This window comes from Artemia franciscana, chromosome 4 (genome assembly GCF_032884065.1).
Source record: "Artemia franciscana chromosome 4, ASM3288406v1, whole genome shotgun sequence".
NCBI classification, from domain to species: domain Eukaryota; kingdom Metazoa; phylum Arthropoda; class Branchiopoda; order Anostraca; family Artemiidae; genus Artemia; species Artemia franciscana.
This window is the reverse complement of record NC_088866.1, coordinates 20,807,572-20,829,652: the sequence shown is the minus strand read 5'-3', so window position 1 is coordinate 20,829,652 and position 22,081 is coordinate 20,807,572. Positions and strand designations below refer to the sequence as shown.

General features: G+C 35.0%; 1 protein-coding gene across 1 annotated transcript in view; it reads left to right on the top strand.

The window, feature by feature from the left end:
• Positions 1 to 21,719, top strand: part of LOC136026131 (uncharacterized) — a 23,234-nt gene extending 1,515 nt beyond the window's left edge. Inside the window, exons 2-3 of the mRNA XM_065702427.1 lie at positions 18,069 to 18,589; positions 20,919 to 21,719. Coding sequence (XP_065558499.1) covers positions 18,069 to 18,589; positions 20,919 to 20,924 — 527 coding nt within the window. The 3' untranslated portion in view covers positions 20,925 to 21,719. The remainder of the gene's footprint in view (positions 1 to 18,068; positions 18,590 to 20,918) is intronic.
• Positions 21,720 to 22,081: the final 362 nt, after the last annotated feature.

Sequence of the window (22,081 nt, the reverse complement as noted above, 5' to 3'; positions counted from 1 at the left end):
ATTTGTTCCTGTTTAGAATTAAATAAAGAAACAACAACTAAAAAACAAACTTGTTTAAAAATAAGTAGTATTAAAAAGCGAGGTATTTATTAGGGGGCAATCCGCGTCATATACATAGTAATTTCTGTTTGGTTCAAGTTTTAATGTTGCTACTTACTTTCAGTTGAATTTTCTGTTTAATTTCTGATCCTTTTTAAAATAATGCCAGGGAATCCAGCTCATCCTCCTCGGAGTACCCCCCCCCATACATAAAATCGTCTATACAATTCAGTCCCGCTGAAAATCTACCCCGGACAATTATCCTTAACATCTCCACGCGTAAAACTGAGTCGACAAAGAGGAAATGCGACTCATAAAAAGAATCTCGTATGGGAGTTCTGGCAAATCCCCCAGGTGTAAAATTTTTCCTGAAAAGCTCACCCCCTGAAAACCTCCCTCAACATGGAAAGTTCTCCCCATGACATATCCTCCCTATCTGAAAATTTTGCCCCCCCCACCTGAAAAATGTATGCACACTTCCCAATAACAAATATTAAACTTAAACAATGGATAACTTTATAACTTAATGACCTTTACCCAGGAGCTATAGGGGGTCGTGAAATCTCCAAAGACATAGTTATCTGACTTTTCAACTATCCTGAAAAAAGGATATCTCAAAATTTTAGTTGAACGATTTTGGGGAAAAGAGGATGTGAGAGGGGGCTTAGCTACCCTCCAGTCTTTTTGCTGACTTAAAAAGGCTCAAATGAGCGATCTCCCAATATTCCAGGACCATTCGTACGAAACGGTCACTCGTTGGAAAAACTAAAAAAAACTAATTAAATAAAAACGCATCATCCACGATCTTTCTATCGGCAAAAAAAAGCAACACAATTTTGCATTTTTGCAGATAGGAGCTTGAAACCTCTGCTTTAGGGTTCTCTTGTACGGTGAGTGTGGTGGCGCGATTTTCATTTAGAAACTCTGCCTTTTAGGGGCTGATTCCCATGTTTTAAGCATTTTTTGTAATTGAATTCGTTTGCAGGACATATGAACAGCAATTCGCTTCTAAGGAGTGAATATTCGGAGCGTTTCTGTCCCGACAAAAAAAAAAAGAAAAAAAAGGAAAATTTGTACAACTTGTGTAAAAACAAGTTGTACAGATTCAGGTATTAAGGAGGGGACAACCCCTTCACAATTGTAATAATTTCTTCCCTTTTAAGTTTTAAAGGTACTCTCAATTTTCAGTTGAAACAATTTGTTTTTTTTTTAAATTTCTGATCCTTTTTTAAGTAATGACGGGGAATCAAGCTACACCTCCACGGAAAATCCCCCTCGCCCATGGAAATACCCTCTAGACAATTCAATCCCGGTGAAAACTTACCCCAGACATTTAGAATTAACATCTTCACGCATAAAATTGAGTCGTCAAAGAGAAAATAAGACAAATAAAAAGGATTTAGTAAGTAGTGTAAGCCCAATTTATTCGATGAGGCCCATAGGGGTATACTATTGGAGCTACTTGACCCTCAAGTCGTTATTACCCACACCTGGGTCTGTGCAATACTATAGTACATGTTTATGTTACGTAACACCACAGTAAACCTATTTTTTACGTATTAGGGAATGTTTGCTTATGTTGAGAATGACGTAATCTTGAAGTGATTTGCTAGATTTATTGAGAATGATGTGATCTGGCGTGAATTGTTAGAGTCCAATGCCCCGTGGGAAACCGCGGTTGTTACCGAGGACGGCGCGTGCGTGGATCTTACGCAAAGACGGTACACACTTGTGTATTACGTAGTGAAGGGGCATATGTAGGTGTTGCGTAATGACGGTGCAAACGAAAAATGTTTTTGTACTACTTTAAGAGATTTTTTATTCAATGTTTTATTTTCTTCAAGATATTTGTGTTTTTTCTTCAAGGGTTTTTTTCCACAAGACATTTTCCCTATCAAGGTGTTTTGTTTCTTTAATATTTTTTTGTTTTAAGACAATTCTTTCGAGATCCCTTTTTTCAAGATTTTTATTCTTCGAGACATTATTTTCAAGACTCTTTCCTCAGGGAACGTTCATAATCCAAAAATTTTTGTCTGCCTTAGGAGTCAAATTTAAGACAAGAGATTTCCCCCAATAGAACAGTGCCTTGAACATCTGGACACACAAGCAATTGATACTATTATGTCACAAGAAATATATTCTACGTGACCAGAGATTTCCCCACTCAGAGAATTCTCTCCACAGTTCTTAGATTGACGATGCTATGGATTGCATTGCTGCTTTTTAAAATTTCAGATTTTATCATTTTCCAGCTGTGGTTAGTGCTGCTTTGTGCAACCTGGTTTATCTTGTTGACTTTTGAAATTTCAGATTTATTCAAATTTCAGCCAGGGTTAATTCTGGTCTATGCAACTTAGGTTTATCTTGCTGCTTTTTCAGATTTTAGCACTGGTTAATGCTGGTCTATGTAACCTAGGTTTATAATTTCGCTTTTTAAAATATCAGTTTTTTCAAATTTTAGCAGTGGTTTCTGCTAGTCTATGCAACCTATATTTATTTTGTTCCTTTCTTAAAATTCAGATTCTTTCAAATTTCAGCAGTGGTTAAGGCTGGTCTATGCAACCTAGGTTTATCTTGTAGCTGTTTTAAATGTCAGATTTTTTCAACTTTTATCTTTGGTTAGTGCTGGTCTGTGCAACCTAGGTTTATCATGTTGTTTCTTAAAATTTCAAATGTTGAAATTTCAGCAGGGGTTAATGCCTATCCATGGAACCTAGGTTTATTTTGCTGCCTTTTAAAATTTCATATTTTATCATTTTCCAGCTGTACTTAGTGCTGCTCTGTGCAATCTAGGTTTGTCTTGTTGCTTTTCAAAGTTTCAGATTTTTTCATATTTCAGCAGTGGTAAGTGCTGACCTATCAAACCTTGGTTTATCTTTTTGCTTTTAAATATTTTAGATTTTATCATATTTCTGCCACTTATTTTGTTGCTTTTAAAAATCTCAGATTTTATCATATATCAGCTGTAGTTACTGCTGATCTGGGCAACCTAGGTGTTATGTTGTATCTTATTCAAATTTCAGCAGTTTTTAATGCCACGGTATGAAACCTAAATTTATCTTGTTGTTTTTAAAATTTCAATTTTTCAAATTTCAACTGTGGTCAGTGATGGTCTCTGCAACTTAGGTATATCTTGTTGTTTTTTTCAATTTTTAGCAGTGGGTAATGCTGGTATATGCAACCTAGGTTTGTCTTTTTGCTTTTACAAATTCCAGAATTTTTCCAAATTTATGTAGTGGTCATTGCTGGTCTATGCAACCTAGGTTCATCTTCTTGCTTTTTCAACTTTCAGGTTAGTTAAATTTCGGCGGTGGTTAGTATTGGTTTATGCAATTTGGTTTTATCTTGTTGCTTCTTAAGATTTCAGATTTTTTTTATTTCGGCAGTGGCTAATGCTGGTGTAAACAATCTAGGTTTATCTTGTTGCTCTTTCAAATTTCAGAATTTTTCATATTTTAGCAATGGTTAATTCTGGTCTATGCAACCTAGGTTTATCTTGTTGCTTTTTAAAATTTCAGGTTTTTCAAAAATTTTAGCAGTGACTAATACTGGTTTGTACAACATAAATTGATCTTGATGTCTCTTCAGATTTTTTTTTTAATTTCAGCGTTTTTTTTTTCAAATTTCGGCAGTGGTTAATGCTCGTCTTTGCAAACTAGGTTTACCTTGTTGCTTTTTCAAATTTCAACACTGTTTAATGCTGCTCTATGAAAACTTTGTATATCTTGTTGCTTTTTAGACTTTCATATTTTTCAAATTTTTGCAGTGGTTAATGCTAGTCTATCAAACCTAGGCTTATTTTGTTGTTTTAACATTTTAGGATTTTGTCATATTTTGGCTATGGTTAGTGCTGCTCTGTGCAACCTTGGTTTTATCTTGTTGCTGTTTCAAGTTTCACATTTTTTCAAATTTTAGAAGGGGTTATTGCTGGTATAGGTTTGAGAAAATGCTAGTATTAAGTTTATCTAGGTTTAAGATTTTCAGATTTTATCAAATTTCAGCTGTGATTAGTGCAGAATGGGTTTATCAAAGACAAGCAAACACACAGTCAGATACACAGACATGGTGAGAGACAGACGAAAACACACAAACGTAAACACAAAGAAGCACCTAACCAGACCTAACTGAACCTAAACACACATAACGTACACACTGTAGATTAGGCTAGGTGGCACTCCGTCTAATCTAACCTAACTTACCGTGTGTAGGTTAAGTTAGGTTAACTTAAGCTAATAGCATTTAAGAAGAAGGCTGAAACCACTGACTCCGCGCGTTTGTCTGAGTGTTTTTGTCTCTCTCTTTCACCATGCCTGTGTGTCTGAGTGCGTCTTTGCCTTGCTCTGTGTTCTGTCTCTGTGTCTATACAACCTAGATTTATCTTTTTGCTTTTACAAGTATCATATTCTTTTTTAAATTTCAGCCCTGTTTTTTTTCAAATTTCAAATTTTTTCAAATTTCAGCAGTGGTTAATGCTGGTCTATACAGCCCAGGTTTATCTTGCTGCTTTTCAAATTTCAGTAGTGGTTACTATTGGCCTATGAAAACTAGGTTTATATTTTTCTTTTTAAAATTTCAGATTTTACAGCACTGGCAAATGCTGGTTTATGCGACCTAGATTGATTTTGTTGTCTATTCAGATTTTTTTTTAATTTCAGCAATGTTTTTTTAAAATTTCAGTTTTTATCAAATTTCGGCAGTGGTTAAAACTCGTCTTTACAACTTACGTTTACCTTGTTATTTTTTCAAATTTCAACACTGTTTAATGCTACTCTAGGATAACTTAGCTTATCTTGTTGCTTTTGTTAACCTTCAGATTTTTTTCAAATTTTAGCAGCGGTTAATGCTTGTATATCAAATCTAAGTTTGTTTTGTTGCTATAAAAATTTTCAGATTTTGTCATATTTCGGCTGTGGTTAGTGCTGCTCTGTGAAACCTTGATCTTATCTTGTTGCTGTTTCAAGTTTCACATTTTTTCATATTTCAGCAGTGGTTAATGCTGGTCTAGGGTTGTCTTGTTGCTTTTAAGAATTTCAGATTTTATCATATTACAGCTGTGGCTAGTGCTGCTCTGTGCAATCTAAATTTATCAAAGACAGGCAAACACACAGTCAGAAACACAGGCATTGTGTGTGAGAGAGAGAGACAAAACACATAAACATAAAGAGGCACCTAACCATACCTAACCGAACCTAAACACACCTAACGTACACACTGAAGGCTAGGTTAAGTGGTGCGCCATCTAATCTAGCCAAACTTACCGTGTGTAGGTTATGTTAGGTTAACGTAACCTAGTAGCATGTAAGAAGAAGGCTGACACCATTGACTCTGCGCGTTTATGTCTCTCTCTTTCACCAAGCCTGTGTGTCTGACTATGTGTTTTCAAGTCTTCTTTTGTGTGTCTGGCTCTGTTTGTTTGTGGGTGTTTTTGTGTCTCTCTCGCCAAGCCTATGTGTCTGAGTGTGTCTTTGCCTGTCTCTGTGTTGTCTTTCTGTGTTTGTGGTGGAAATTTGAAAAAGAAACAGAATAAACCTATGTTGTATAGACCAGCATTAGCCACTGCTGAAATTAGGAAAAATGTGAAATTTGAAAAAAATAACACAGCTGAAATTAAATAAAGTCCGATATTTGAAAAAGCAGAAAGATGAATCTAAGTTGAATAAACTAGCATTAACCACTGCTGAAATTGGAAAAGCAACAAGAAAAACTTGGGTTGCAAAGACCAGCAATAACCAAAGCTGAAAGTTGGAAGAATCTGAAATTAAAAAAAGCTACAAACCATCAATAATGGTTCAATCAATAATGATGGTTTGTGTAACCATCATCAATGATGGTTACACAAACCATCAATAATCAGTACTGAAGTTTCAAAAAAGCAACAAGATAAACTTAGTCTTCATAGACCAGAATTAACCACTGCTGAAATTTGAAAAAAAGCAGTAATATAAACGAAGGATGCATAGACCAGCATTAACCATAGCCGAAATTTTAAAAAATCTGAAATTTTAAAAAGTAACAAGATAAACCAAGTTTGCATCGACCAGCGTTAACCACTGATGAAATTTGAAAAAGCAACAGAATAAACCTAGGATGTATATACCAGGATTAGCCATTGCTGAAATTTGGAGAAATCTGAAATTTGGAAAAAACATCATAGCTGAAATAAAAAAATATTATATCTGAAAAAGCACTAAGATAAATCTAGGTTTAATATACCGTTAATACCAAAAATCTGAAATTTTAACCTAGATTGCATAGACCAGCACCAATGACAGCTGAAACTTGAAAAAATCTGAAGTTTAAAAAACAAAAACAAAAGATGAACCTAGGTTGCATAGACAAGCATTAAACACTGATGAAATATGAAAAAAACTGAAATTTTATGAAGTAACAAGATAAACCAAGGTTGTATAAACAAGCAGTGACCAAAATTGAAATTCATATAAAGTGTGAAATTTGAGGAAATTAACAAGATGAACCTAGGTTTGATAGACCACCATTAACCTCTGCAAAAATTCAAAAAATCTGGAAATTAAATAAGCAAGAAGATAGACCTTGGTACCATAGACCAGCACTTAAGATTAACCGAGGTTGCATAGACCGGTATTGGTCACTTCCGAAAGTTAAAAAATCCGATACTTAACAAACAACAAAATAGACCTTGGTTGAATAGACCAGCATAAGCCACTACTGAAATTTGAAAAATCTGGAATTTTGGGAAGCAATATAATAAGCTATTTTGCATAGACTAGTATTGACCACTGCTGAATTGTGAAAAAAAAAACTGAAATTTGGAAAAGCAAAAGATACACCTAGGCTGCAGAGACCAACATTAACCACAGGTGAAATTTAAAAAAAATATGGAAATTTAAAAAGCAACATAATAAAGATAGTTTAGACAAATCAGCACTAACCAAAGTTGAAATGTAAAAAAATCCGGAAGATGAAAAGTCAAAAATTTGAAAAAGCAACAAGATAAAACCAAGGTTTTACAGAGCAGCACTAACCATACCTGAAATACCATAAAATCTGAAAAGTTTAAAAGCAAAACGATAAACCTAGGTTTGATAGATCAGCATTAACCTATGCTGATTTTGAAAAAATCTAAAATTTTCAAGAGTAACGAGATAAACATAGGATACACAAAACAAGCATCAACCGGTGCTGAAGTTTTAAAGAAACAAAAAGATAAACTTAGTTTCGATAGACCAGCATTAATCACTGTTGAAATTTGAAAAAGCAATAAGATAAACCAAGGTTGCATAGACCAGCATTAACCACTGCTGAAATTTGAGAAAAATCTGGAATGTTAAAAAGCAACATGATAAACCTAGGTTGTATAGAGCAGCATTAACCACTGCTGAAATTTGAAAAGTAACAAGATGAAACCTAGGCTTTGCAGAGCAGCAGCGACAGCTGATATATGATAACAGCTGAAGTTTATAAAATCAACAAAGTAAACCTAGGTTTGACAGACCAGCATTAACCATTGCTAAAATTCGAAAAAAATTAAATTTTTAAAAGGAACAAGATAAAGCCTAGTTTGCACAGGGTACTAATCATACCTGAAATATGATAAAATCTGAAATTCTTAAAATCAACAAAATAAATCTAGGTTTGAACAGCACTAACCACTGCTGAAATTTGAAAAAATGTGAAATTTGAATCAGCAAAGAAATAAATCTAGGTTGCATAGACCAACATTAATCACGGTTGAAATTTGAAAAATATGAATTTTAAAAAGACAAAAGATAAAGCTAGGTTGCATAGACCAGCATCAACTAGAGTTGAAATTTGAAAAAAAATATGAAATTTAAAAAAGCAACAAGTTGAACCTAGGTTGCAGCTGAAAAAATGATAAAATCAAAAATTTCAAAAGCTTATAACGTATAATCTATTCTTTGGGACATAATTGCATCATTTGCCTGTTGGTGTAAATGTCCAAGGTACTGTTCAATTGGGAGAAGTCTCTAGTCTTACATTCGATTCCTAAGGCAGACAAAAATCTTTGGATTGTGAAGGTTCCTAAAGAATCCTAAACGTAAGATACCTTTAAAACAGAAAAATCGCCCTGAGGAAAAAACGCCACGAAGAAAAAAGAAAGACCCATTTACCTGCCGTCCTCAGTTACAACTGGGAAGTCCCTACGGGACCCTGAAATCTACCAAGTGACGCGAGATTCCGTCATTCTCAGTAAATCTAAGAAATCACGCAGGATTCTGCCGTTCTCAACATAGGTAAACATTCCCTATTACGTAAAAAACAAAAGTATTATAGTATTACGTGACATACAGATGTACTATTACTTAAGAATTAGGTGTACTATAACATACTGGTGTTCTACAGTATTTCAAAAGAACCAGGTGCGCGTAATAATGTCTTGAAGGGTTAGTAGCTCCAATAGTATACCCCCTACGGGCCTCAAGGAATAGATTTAGCCTACACTACTTTCGTAAAGGAGTTCTGGCCAATTCCCCCCATGTAAAATTATCCCCTGAATAGTTTGCCCACGGAAAGCTTCCATCCGCTAGGAAAATTCTCTCCGTTGAAAATTCCCGGCTGAAAATTCTCCCCCACCTGATAAATTTGTGCATACTTCCCATTAACAAAAACTATGGGTAAACAATGGGCAAGGTTATAGCTTAAAGACATTTCTCCAAAAGTAGTGGGGTGGTGTTGCTATCTCCAAAGGCATAGTCACCGGACTTTTCAACAATGCTGAACAAAATGGCTACCACTAAATCGCATGATTTTGATCGGATGATTTTGGGAAAAAGAGGAGTTGGCGAGGGTTTAATTGTCCTCTAGTCTTTTTTACCACTAAAAAAAGGCACTAGAACTTTTAATATTGTTTGAAAGTCTTCTCCTGATATTCTAGGACTATCGGTCCGATACAATCACTCCCATGGGAGTACGGAGGGGGGGGGGGTAGGGGCAGCTGCCCCCTAGAACTTCAAGTTTACACTAGACATGGCTGAAAAAACAGTTAGTTGAAAAAAAATTGAAAAAAGGTAGATGGCTAAAAAAGCAGTTGATAAAAGGTAGATGGTTGAAAAAGCTGGAAATAAACAGAAATGTCCAAATATCAGTTTCGATATCGATATCATACCGCGACAGGTACAAAATCTGTTATTTCTGTAGCACCGAAAATCGTTGCTTAGCCCGGAAAATTCTGCAATTTCAATACTTTAGGATTTTACACATATGTATTTTGCGCAATTTTACACATTACTACCTCGTATTAAATAAAATAAATTTGATGAGAAGAAGCTGCCTAAGTGTTTTTAAATCAGTGGATATCCGAAAATTTTTCAGAAGGGTAAGTACAACTGCACCCCCCACCTAGACAAGAAACCACGTACGCCCACGATCACTCTTGGGAAAAACAAAAACAAACGAAAAACAAAGAAATAAAAACACATCATCCATGATCTTTCTTCTGGTAAAGAAAAAAAAATACAAAATTTCACATTTTTGCAGTTAGGAGCGTGAAACTCCACATTAGGGTTCTCTGATACCTTTTATCAGATGATTTTATTAAGATCTGGTCGCCCGTTCTTAAGTTAAAAATACCTCAATTTTTCTAATTTTTCCAGATTAACAACCCCCAGCTCCCCCAAAGAGAACGGATCCGTACCAATTATGTCAATCTCGTATCTATAACTTGTGCTTATTCTTTCCCATCAACTTTCATCTTAATATCTCCACTCTAAGTGTTTTCCAAGATTTCCAGTTTCCGAGATTTCTGTTTCCCCCCTCAAACCCTCTGTGGCCCCGGATCCGATTCGAATTGAAACTGGAGCATCTGAGACATGAGATTCTTTTATATATCAAGTTTCATTGAGATCCTATCACCCATTCGTAAGAAACCTTGATCTTCACGTTTTCCAAGAATTCTGGTTTCCCACTCGAACTCCCTTGAATGTCACCGGATCTGATCGTGATTTAAAATTAGAATTTTAAAGCAGAGGATCCTTCTAGATATCAAATTTGATTAAGATCTGATCACCCGTTCGTAAGTTAAAAATACCTCATTTTTTCTAATTTTTCCGAATTACTCCCCCCTCCCAACTCGACCAAAGAGAGCGGATCCGGTCCGGTTATGTCAGTTACCTATATTGGACTTGTGCTTATTCTTTCCACCAAGTTTTATCCTGATCTCTCTGCTTTAAGCGTTTTTCAAAATTTTCGATCCCCCTCCCTAATGACACTGGACCCAGTCGGGATAAAAAATAAGGGATATGAGTTTTGAGGTCCTTCTAAATATGAAATTTCATCAAGATACGATCACTCTTTCGCAAGTTAAAAGTACCTTATTTTTTCAATTTTTTTGGAATTAGAGCCTCTCTCCCCCCAACTCCTCCAAAGAGATCAGATCCGTTCCGGTTATGTCAATCCCGTATCTAGGACTTGTGTTTATTTTTCCCACCAAGTTTCATCCTGATCCCTCCACTCTAAGCATTTTCCAAGATTTTAGGTTCCACCCCCCCTAACTTCCCCTTCAACGGATAAGGTTGAGATTTAATATAAGAGCTCTAAGACATGATATCCTTCCAAACATCAAATTTCATTAGGATCCGATCACTCCTTCGTAATTTAAAAATACCTCATTTTTCTAACTTGTTCAGAATTAACCCTCCCCCCAACTCCCCAAAGAGAGCGGATCCGTTCCAGTTATTTCAATCACGTATCTAGGACTTGTGGTTATTTTTCCCACCAAGTGTCATCCCGATCCCTCCACTCTAAGCGTTTTCCAAGATTTTAGGTTCCCCCCTAAATTCCCCCAATGTCACCGGATCCAGTCGGGATTTAAACCTTCTGCAGCACTTTTCAAATGGTTTCATTTGTCAGTAGCCCCAGATAACACATCTTCAGATTTATTGGCGCGCGATAATTTGATACCAATTTTTGGAAACCGCGCGAACGGAAGGCCATTTACATGTGAAGCTGAGGAGTGTGAGACTTTTCGTTAGATTTCTTCGTTTAGGGATTAAACATACGGAATCATATTCGAGGGGATAGCTTGTTACGGTTCTTAGAATTTGCACAAGATTTATTATAAAGCAGTCACTACATAGGAAGGGGTAGGGGGTGTAGATACCTAAGAAAACACATTTCAACGCTCAATCTGCTAACTCTTCAGGAGCCTTCAGATCATTGGCTTATTTATAGTATTTTTATTGTGGGGGGGGGGGCAAAAGAATTGCTATTGAAGTTGGTGCTATAGAAGCGGTGGTTAAGAAAAATAACTATTTAACTAACGCGCTACTTGTTGAATTTAAAAATAACTATTTGTTGAAAAAACTTTTTCATATTTATTTTTTCTATGTTTTTTTTAAATAATGCTAGAAAATGCTGGGCTCCCTTCATGGAAATCTTCTTCCCCCATGACATATTCCTCCATGGAAAGTTTCCCCCACATAACCCCCTCTTCCCAACCAAAAAATCCCCCTGGAAACGTCTGTACACTTCCCAATAACCATTACTATATGCAAACACTGGTCAAAGTTTGTAACTTGCAGCCCCTCCCACGGGGACTGTGGGTGAGTAAGTCGTCCTCAAAGACATAGTTATGAGGTTTTTCGACTATGCTAAATAAAATGGCTATCTCAGAATTTTCATCCGACGACTTTGGGACAAAAATGAGCGTGGGAGGGGGCCTAGGTGCCATCTAATTTTTTGGTAACTTATAAGGGCACTAGAACTTTTTATTTCCGTTCGAATGAGCCCTCTCGCAAAATTCTAGGACCACTGGGTCGATACCGTCACCCCTGAAAAAAAAAGCAACAACAAATAAACACGCATCCGTGATTTGTCTTCGGGCAAAAAATACAAAATTCCACATTTTTGTAAATAGGAGCTTGGAACTTGTACAGTAGGGTTTTCTGGTACGCTGAATCGGACGGTGTGATTTTCGTTAAGATTATATGACTTTTAGGTGGTGTTTCCCCCTATTTTTTTAAAAATAGGGCAAATTTTCTCAGGCTCGTAACTTTTGATGGGTAAGACTAAACTTGATGAAACTTATATATTTAAAATCAGCATTAAAATGCGATTCTTTTGATGTAACTATTGGTATCAAAATTTTTAGAGTTTTGGTTACTATTGAGCCGGGTCGCTTCTTACTACAGTTCGTTACCACGAACTGTTTGATTGTCTTCAAAGCAAAGCTTGGTCTCCTAGCGCTGTATAATGAACCGATAATAATAGGAAAAGAAAATATGTTGGTACAGCTTATGCGTGCCCACAAAATTTATAAATTATGAGGAAATGTACTAATTTCGTTTCAATTCACCTTATTCTATTCTCGGCAGACATTTCGTACAGCATGCTGATGCAAAGATAAAAGGTCCACAAGTAGCACGTGCGTTATGCAAAATTTAACTAATTTCAGCCATAATTCTTAGCACATTTACATCTTTTCGGAGCTGGTTAAAAGAAATATTTAGAAAAGTGAAAATAGCAAGAAGGGAGCGTGGTATAATACATAGAGGCAGGTCTACATTTATGAGTTACTATGTGCCTCCGAAACGTAGGGAATGGGATGTTATCAGCGCTTATTAGGCATTTCAATTGAAAATAAGATAATTTGGAGCTATATTGGATTTCCAATTAAAACAATTGAACGATTCTTAGAGAGGATCCCACTCTACCAAATTCTATGACCAAACTACAACTTATTTGACCTACCTTTTGATATTTAAATAAAAAGAATTTGTTTCTATTTTCTTTTTCTGCGATCTCTTTTCCATTCAGGAAATTATATTCACTGTATACCTATATTCTTATTCTTCAATGATTTCATTTCTGTCCTGTTTGCAGATTTAGAGGGTGTATTCATTTCCCCCATTCCAATTTTAAAACAAGAGAATCTATTCTCGAAGTAATAGATTTTAGAAAGTAAAAGCATCTTAAATACCAGGGAAAAAATTTACCTAAGCAAATGTAAAAAAACATGAAGCATAGAACATTTTTCAATTTTGCTATTAACTACGCTTACATTTTTCATTGATGACAAGTTTTCAAGGGCAGGATATTTGGAAAAATAATAATGCGGAATGTAATATGAAGTGCAATGAACCCCATTTTTTTTCTCGTTTTCCTTACGTTAAAAACGAACATAGATTGATTTAGAAAATGATCTGTTCAAAGTAAATAGCAAATTCTACACTTAACAAATCTACACTTAACAGCAACAGTTTTAAAGCTACTTAATAAAGGATAGTTTTTTCCTGTGAAAAAAATTCAAGGCGTATATATGGGGATGGTAGACCGAGAAAATTTTATAACTACAAATTCAGCAGCATTCCGTTTACAATTAAATACGTGCAGCTTTTGGAATTAGGTATTTAGCTCCGGCTATTTGGAATGATATACCAGCTGGCATTAGGGAGGCGGAACATATTGGGTTGTTTAAAGTAAATTAAAAAAAAAATATTTATTGGAAGTGGGGAGATAATTCTTTTTTTTCTTTTTCTTTTTTTTTAATTATTGTTAGCCTTTATTTATTTATATTCTGGTATTAAGGAGTAATTGAGTGAGAGTGTTTTGTCCTTCTTTAGTTTCCGTTTTTTTTAGTTCCTTTTTTTTGTTTTTTCTTATTAAATTAGGTTGAGAATCAGAGGATTGCAGCCGTCCAACATCAGGCTCTTTGAGCCTTCCCCAGGGCGGTTGTGTGTATTTATAGTTTTCGTAATTAGTAGTTAATAAAGAGAGTTCTTCTTAAAATTAGAAGAAGAAAAAGATTGTTCCAACTTAACTAAGAATTATAAATTTAGCGATATTTTGTTTACAATTAGAAGAAGAAGAAGATTGTGCCAACCCTATTAAGAATTCAACATAAAATTAAAAAATATCACGGAGCTCAAGACTTTGAACGAACTCAGTTAATAAGACTAAATAACTGTGCTGCGGGATCATATACCCCTTCTTGTTGCAGAAAAAGCTTTTTTTTAAGGAAACTGATTTGCTTTCTATTTTGCTCTTTACGCCAAAGTTTGACCCTTTCTCTCAATTCTACTTTATTAAACTCTTTTTCTCAATTCTACTTTATTAAACAGTAAAAAACTTTAGCGTAAAGACTGGGGCATTGAGAAGGGAACAGCCCCTTTCATACACGGAGTAATTTCTGTTCGTTTTAAGTTTTAATGTCGCTCCTTACTTTCAGTGAAAAAAACTAGTTTTTTTTATTTAATTTCTGAACGTTTTTGAATTAATGCATGTTTGATTTTGGCTCTCCGCATATAAATTATTAAAATGAAATTTGCATATTAATTTTTTTCTTGGCTAAATGGCTTTCTCTTAGTCTTGATCAGACGATTTTGTGAAATAAGGGGTGGGGAAGGAGGCCTAGTTGCCCTCCAATTTTTCGGTTACTTAAAAAGGCAACTAGAACTTTTAATTCTTAAAGAACGTTTTTATTAGTAAAAAATATACGTAACTTAAGAATTAACTTACGTAACAAACTTCTATATTCTTATATTTTTATTATGTAAATAAGGGGGTTTGTCCCCTCGTTAATACCTTGGTCTTTACACTAAAGCTTAAGTTTTGTCCCAACTCTTTAAGAATGATCCCTGAATCAGAAAGGCCGTAGAATAAATAGTTGAAATTACTAAAGATACTTTAGCATAAAGAGCGAGGTATTTAGGGGAAGGAGCCCTCATATGCGTAATAATCTCTGTTCGTTTTAAGTTTTAATGCTACTCCTTACTTTCAATTGAAAAAGCTTTTTCATGTTTAATTCTTCATTGCTTTTTTTATAGTAATGCTAGAAAATCCTGCGCCCTTTTCATTGAATTTCTCTTCCCCCAAGGAAAGATCCTCCCTCATAGCCAACTCCACTCACCCCCTTCCAACCAAAAAAATCCCCCCTGAAAACGTCTGTACACTTCCAAATAACCATTACGGTACGTAAACACTGGTCAAAGTTTGTAACTTGTAGCCCTTACCCCGGGGACTGTGGGGGAGTAATTCATCCCCAAAGACATAGTTATTATGGTTTTCGACTATGTTGAACAAAATGTATATCTCAAAATTTTGATCCGTTGACTTTGGGAAAAAATGAGAGTGGGAGGGGGCCTAGCTGCCCTCCAATTTTTATGGTCACTTAAAAAGGGCACTAGAACTTTTAATTTCCGTTGGAATGAGCTCTCTTGCAACATTCTAGGAATACCTGGTCGATATGATGACTCCTGGAAAAAAAAACAAATAAACACGCACCCGTGACCTGTCTTCTGGCAAAAAATACGAAATTCCACATTTTTGTAGATAGGAGCTTGAAATTTTTGCAGTAGGGTTCTCTGATACGCTGAATGCGATGGTGTGATTTTCGTTAAGATTCTATGACTTTTAGGGGATGTTTCCCTCTATTTTCCAAAATATGGCGAATTTTCTCAGGGTCATAACTTTTGATGACAAAGACTAAATTTGATGAAACTTATATATTTAAAATCAGCATGAAAATCCAATTCTTTTGTTGTATCTTTTTGTATCAAAATTCCGTTTTTTAGAGTTTCGTTTACTATTGAGCCGGGTCACCCCTTACTACAGTTCGTCACCACGAACTGTTTGATAAGCAATTTTATTTTAATCTATTCATTTTTTGTCAGCTGAATTTGAGTATTGAAAAAATTACCAGCTGTCAATTTGACAGCTGGCAAATAATTTAAAATTCAATTTATTTTCGCTATGCTGCATTTTTTTAATGTTTGCTGAAATATGTAACTTCACTTCAAGGGGGAAAGCTGCCCTGCTGTGAAAGAAGTATGTTTTGTATATAACCTTGTTTGTCCGTGCAAAATTTTGCAGTAAAAATATTATGAAGGACTTATTCAACAAAATTACAATGAAGCAGAAGTACTTAAAAATGCGAGGGTCCAAGGGGTTAGTAATTTCAACGCTCTCTATCTGGCTTTTGAAGGGTAGTAAAGCATAGAGAATTTTTTGAAAAGTAATGAAAAAAGTAGGCTATATCAAGCAAAACGAAAATAAGTAAAAGTGAAAGTACAAAATTAATTACAAAATAATACTGAAAACATTAGTCGACTTATCAAAAATAAGGTAGAAACTCCTTCTTCAGTTTTATTAAACAATGCCACAAGTTTTGGCTCTCCTTCCTTTGATTTCTTCTTAATTTCTTTATAGCTCCTGATTTTCAGGGAGCCATGGCTCCTTTTATCTCCCCCGCAGGAATCCCTGATGGCACAAGGTGTGTCAGTTTATTGACTATGTTTAGGGTCGTCAGTCTTTCTTGCACGATATTGAAAGACGGAAGCAATTCCTAATTACTACTACTACTACTAATAACTCACTGCGGCACTAAGCCACCTGAGGCCAACACAGCTATGCACGCTCCTCCTTCCAACCTAATATATTTAAAGCCTCTCTCTTTACACCCTCCCAGGAATTTCCCTTTTCCTTTAAATCTTTATTTATGACATCCTCCCAACCCAGACAAGGACGACCTGCTTTCCGTGTAGCCCCAGACGGTTGGCCAAAAAGGACAATCTTCGGTAATCTGTCATCCTTCATCCGTAGAACGTGGCCTAGCCATCTCAACTTTTCTTTCATTATAGCCCTAGAAAGCGGGATTGAACCATATTTTTCGTACAACCTACTGTTCGAAATACGCTCAGTCAGCCGGGTACCCAGAACAATCCGTAAGCAATTTCTCTGGAAAACATCTAGTAAATTTTGATCTGCTTTTCGGAGCGCCCATGCTTCAGAGCCATATTTGACCACTGTCATCACTGTAGCTTCCAATATTCTAATCTTGGTTTGCAGACTTATCTTTCTATTCTTCCAAACTTTTTTTTTTAACTGTGAAGAAACACCCTGAGCCTTAGTTATTCTACTTTTAACATCTTCACCGCTTCCACCATCTTTACTAATAATACTACCAAGGTAACTGAAGCTCCCAACCTGATCAATCTTTTCGTTATCTACTGTCACCAGTTCATCTTCACTTATTCCTAGCCTTAGTAACTAAAGTCTTCTTAACATTAATTTTCAAGCCTATTTTAGCACCCTGGACTCGCGAAACCTCTAAAAATTCATTCATTTTGCTCACACTTCATCTAATATGCTTAAATCATCAGCATAATCTAAATCCAGGAGCGATTTCCTCCCCATGGCCTCCAATTGCCTTTCCTATTCTCCTTAAGACGAAGTCCATCAAAATGATCCATATAAAGGGGGATAGAACACAACCCTGCTTAACTCCTGATTTAATACAAAACCATTTGCTAACCTCATTTCCTACCTTAACCACAGCAGTATTATTCTCGTACATAGCACAAACCACTTTAATGTATTTTTCTGGTATACCATACAACGATAAAACCTTTGTTAACGCTCTTCTATCAACAGAATCGAAAGCTTGCTCATAATCGATAAAACTGAGGAACAAAGGTGTTTGACAACGAAGGGACTTCTCAATTATTAACCTAACAGTTTTTTAATTCCTAATTAATAAAAAGATGCGAAACAAAAAGTTAAAAGTAAAATTATTAAGAAACAGCAACAATTCAAACATACGAGTATTTGAATTCAAAAGCAAAGAACTTCTATTTGTTTTGAAGAGTGACCTCTTTAGACCAATAAGGACCCTGTGGCCACCCAAGGTAAAGGTGTAAAGTTAACCATTGTGCAAATCCCTTTGGTAAAGATGGCTGAGCTGTATCCGTCACACAGCTCAGGCTTATTCCCTCTAGGGTCGTTATTCCTAGAACGGAATAAGACGGACAGGGTTCAACCATAGTTTCTAGAGTCTGCTGGAGGGGGCATATCATTCATAGTTATTACTTGGGTGGCTACTTTCTTAAGCGAGAATCTAAAGAAATGATCTAAAGATGTGATCATATCTCTGCTATTTCTTGCATTGCTGCTACAACGTCTAAAAATAACACCGGAACAGAATTCTGTTAAGCCTATAATGGCTTTCTCTCAGCTTTCTAGGAAGATCCTCTGCGTCTGAATCTGCTTTAACTCCGTAAAATGTTTGTTAGTAATGCTTCAATTTTCATTTTTAGGGGAAGAATGCACATTTGGAATAGACAGCAGCCGTCAGTCTTGTGCAGAAGGGACATTTCACTTCTCAACGGACGATTTCGTTATCGAGACTGCGTTTGTTAGTGAGCTGCATTTTTACGGACTAGAAGAGAACCGCACCGGGACGATTAAATGTTTGTTCCGCCCATTCTGCTGCCTAACAAATTTAACAACTAATGATTCAAACACTTTTACTCAAGAAGAAACTTCAGAGTTGAATGTATACCACAGACCAGACTACACACCACATTTAATTGCAGTCTTGTTCTTATCGTTTTTGATGTGTTTAATTTTAGTTATTGCACTATTTTTATACCATCGGTATACACTTCGAGTGCATTCAAATTTCGCTGACTTAGATCGAAGTACAGTTCGATATAAGCAAATGAAGTTTTTGACACCACCACATGTAACTCTAAACGATGAATTTAACAGTGATGAAGAGGGTGATCGAGATTCGTATTCAAGTTTCGATTCAGTTAGCCACAAAAACGAAACGGATGTATGAAAATTTTTTGTTATTTATCTTTTTCTTTAATTTGTCAACATATTTTCACTGATATACATTGACAATACGAGGCGCAAAAATCACGAATCTTCCGAAAACGAATAAAACGTTGAACATTGAAGAATAAGCCAAAATATGGGTATTAGCTTAAAACGAAAAGTTTTGACAAAAATATCTAACCCTAGTTATTAATATTTTTCAAAGTTTTTAGGCATCTAATATACAGCAGATAAAATATAATTTTTTGTATATCTAAATTGTTTCAGTGTTTGATAAGAGAGAGCATTAGCAGTAATTTGGATAATTTGAAAAAAAGCGAACAATTACGGTTACACAGAAAAGCAAAAACAAAGAAAAAAAGAGAAATAAATATGAGCTAGTTTCAATAGCCTTTAGCAAAAGGAGAGTTCAAAATGGAAAGAACTTATTTCTTTGTAGATGTGTCATAGCAGCAATAAGAGCGTAATCCTGTATACATGTTAAGCATCAAGAAAAAACAGCCAAAAAAACTAAATGTTTGTGTTAATAAAACTAAATGTTAAAAATTAAAATGTTTGTGTATCCATCTGCAAGAGAGGATCTTGAAACTCTTACATATGAATATTACTGCTAAGATGGACCTCCACCTATTACACCCGGTAAAAAGTGATGTGAGAAGGAACTTTTAGGATTCTGACGCAAATACTTTTTGATTTGAATGAAATGGAAATATAGTTGCAAATAAACGTTTTAGTAAACTTAATGCCAAAGTTCCAAAAACTTTTGGACAGTTTGAAGTTAGAAATAAATTCTTACTACATAATATGCAAAATAATTTTACCTAACACATTAGGCATGCACACACGCTATACTATACCCCCCCTCCATCTAGTGTACAAATGTATAGCCCAAATTGGTTTCTGAAGTATTATATTTTTTTAATCTTACTTTGGTATATTTCATTAGGTTGAGCGTCAGAGAAATATATTAGAAGAGCATCAGGTAGGGCGTATATCATACAAGTGCCGCCTCCTGTATCAACGTGAAGAAAAAAAACAAAGAAAAAACCCAACAGTATTAAACGAGTTAAATTATACTAGACAGTAAAAGACAAATATAAAGAAAAAAACAAAAACACTCCGCGGAATCCCTGTCGTCGGTGAAGCCTCTGGTACGGACAATCATCATGTGAATTGATGATCTGATGTTGAAACTAATATTCAGTATTATCACCATTTTAAATACCATTGCCCAATCTTGCCAAATATTGCTCGTTGTCATTGCCCAAATTACCAATTAACAAATGGTGTAACCAATTACCATATGTTACCGTAGCCAATTACCAGCACTAAAATCATCGATATTGGTCAAACATTTGTTTTGCTTATTTTACTTGTCAGGCATCGAAGCTGATATAATATGCTTGATTATTATTTTTTTTTTGATCCAGTGAAAAAATTAAGAAATCAATAGTTTTATTAAAATGCAGAAACAAAATAATGCATCTGACATGGGTTTCCTTCAACACTTCAAAAACAAATATAGAAACATATTGCAAAAAAAATTTCCTATCAGTGGGAGTCAAATATATAGTGGAGCATGCTTTTATCTACATTGCAATTCATAATAAAATGAATGTCAAATGAATGTCAATGAATTCAAATGTCAGTTCTTAAGAAAACTATGTAATAACTAAAATAATTATAAAGCTACTTAAAAGTAACCATAAAGTAACAAAGTAATTCTAAAGTAAGTAACAAATAGTAACCAAAATTCAACGGAGATAGGAATAAAATAACTATTAGGACAAACATATGTTATCCCACAGAGGTAAAAAATAGTTGTTAAGCGAAGGCGAGAGGGTTGCCAAATTAGTCTAGTATTTATCAGAGGTCTTTCGCACAGGGACGGCCTATTAAAGGAAATAAATTTAGCCCAATTTGGTTAAGTACATTTGGGTATATTTGGGAGATATTTGGGATGGAAGTAGGGATTAAGGGAGTAATATTCCCTCTCTTGGTAGATGTGCTGAGGATCCTACGTACCAATTTATTTTAGGGGAGTAGGAAAGTTCGTCCAACCACAAGTAAAGCTAAGAAATTGCATAAAACACACAAGAATCTTTCGAGTATTGTAACAATCCAGACATTTCTTTAGATGGGGAAAGCTGTTAGGTGAGAAGTCTCATCGTATATACCAGTTCAGCTCCCCCTTAATTAGTTCTGTAATCGTTAAATGCATAGACGCACAAAACTAAGCTTCTTGTCATGATACAACCTACTCTTTAATCTCCTGATAGGTAAGGAATTTTTAATACATTACTCACTGTAAATTTTTTTAATAGGTGTAATAAGAGCTCAAGGCTTCAGCACCCTACGAAAACTCTCAATTAAATAGGAAAAATAGCCTTGTTCAACTCTTCGAATTCCAAACTGTACCAGATATTATGACTATACTAAGAGGAACAAGAAAATTACAGTACTGTTGTACTGTTGCAGTAGAAGTAGTTAGTATTGTTGCAGTAGTTATATGTTGCAGTATTAGTACTGTTGCAGTAGTTAGTATTGCCCTAAAATGAATGATTCTTATTTTCGTCAATCGCTAATTAAAGCATATCTCTGCAGCAACAAAACGTTTCTACCAGAATCTTGAGAACTTTTTTTTCCGAATAACTCCAGAGATAAACAATCACGAAGAAGGTATGTTCTACTATTTTTAGTATCTTCATGCTATGTCTGAATCCTTTGGAGACCCGTGTTTATTGATTTGTCTTTAATATTGTCGCTTTTTCATAAAGTTGTCTGAAGTACCACATTTCATTCATTCATTCATACTTGCCTTTGTCTGTTACTTATGTCTATTGTGCTTGTCCTAATGAAGGTAATCAATCAAAATATTTACAATATGACTTTATTTAACGATTAACTGATTAAAATTATCTATATCCAATGTTCTGTGTTCTGTGTCTATTTACCTCTGTATTTTGTATATTCGAGTGTGTTATAATATATGTAATGAATATATGTGCATAAACTCTTTTTTCTTTAGCTACCACTCGCCTAGAATTTAAAAACCCTCAGTTTTAAGTTCTTTTTTGTCAATTCCTTTAATTTTACAAAAAAATAAAATTCCTTTGTTTCTATTAGTCATTATACTAATCATTTATTGAAATATTTACGTTTAACCTCACCTTGTTTTTTTTTTGAATCTGTCTTTTATTAGAATATTATCCTTAAATTTCTTCCTTACATGAAAAGAACCTCTCTATAGTGTCTACTTTTATTTAAACACAACATAGGTTTTATTTATGGGTGGTATCATGTTTGAACAGAAGGCATAGGTTTTGAATTCCTCGTGCAGTTTTTCAAGCTTTGTGCTGCTTCACAACAGAAAAACCGCAAACAAAAAAGAATATTGCCTGGTGTAAAAACCAGGCGGATTATCTGTATGTACTTGGATCTTAAAGAAATAGAGTGTGCGTATAACGGAACCCCTGTGCAACTGAAC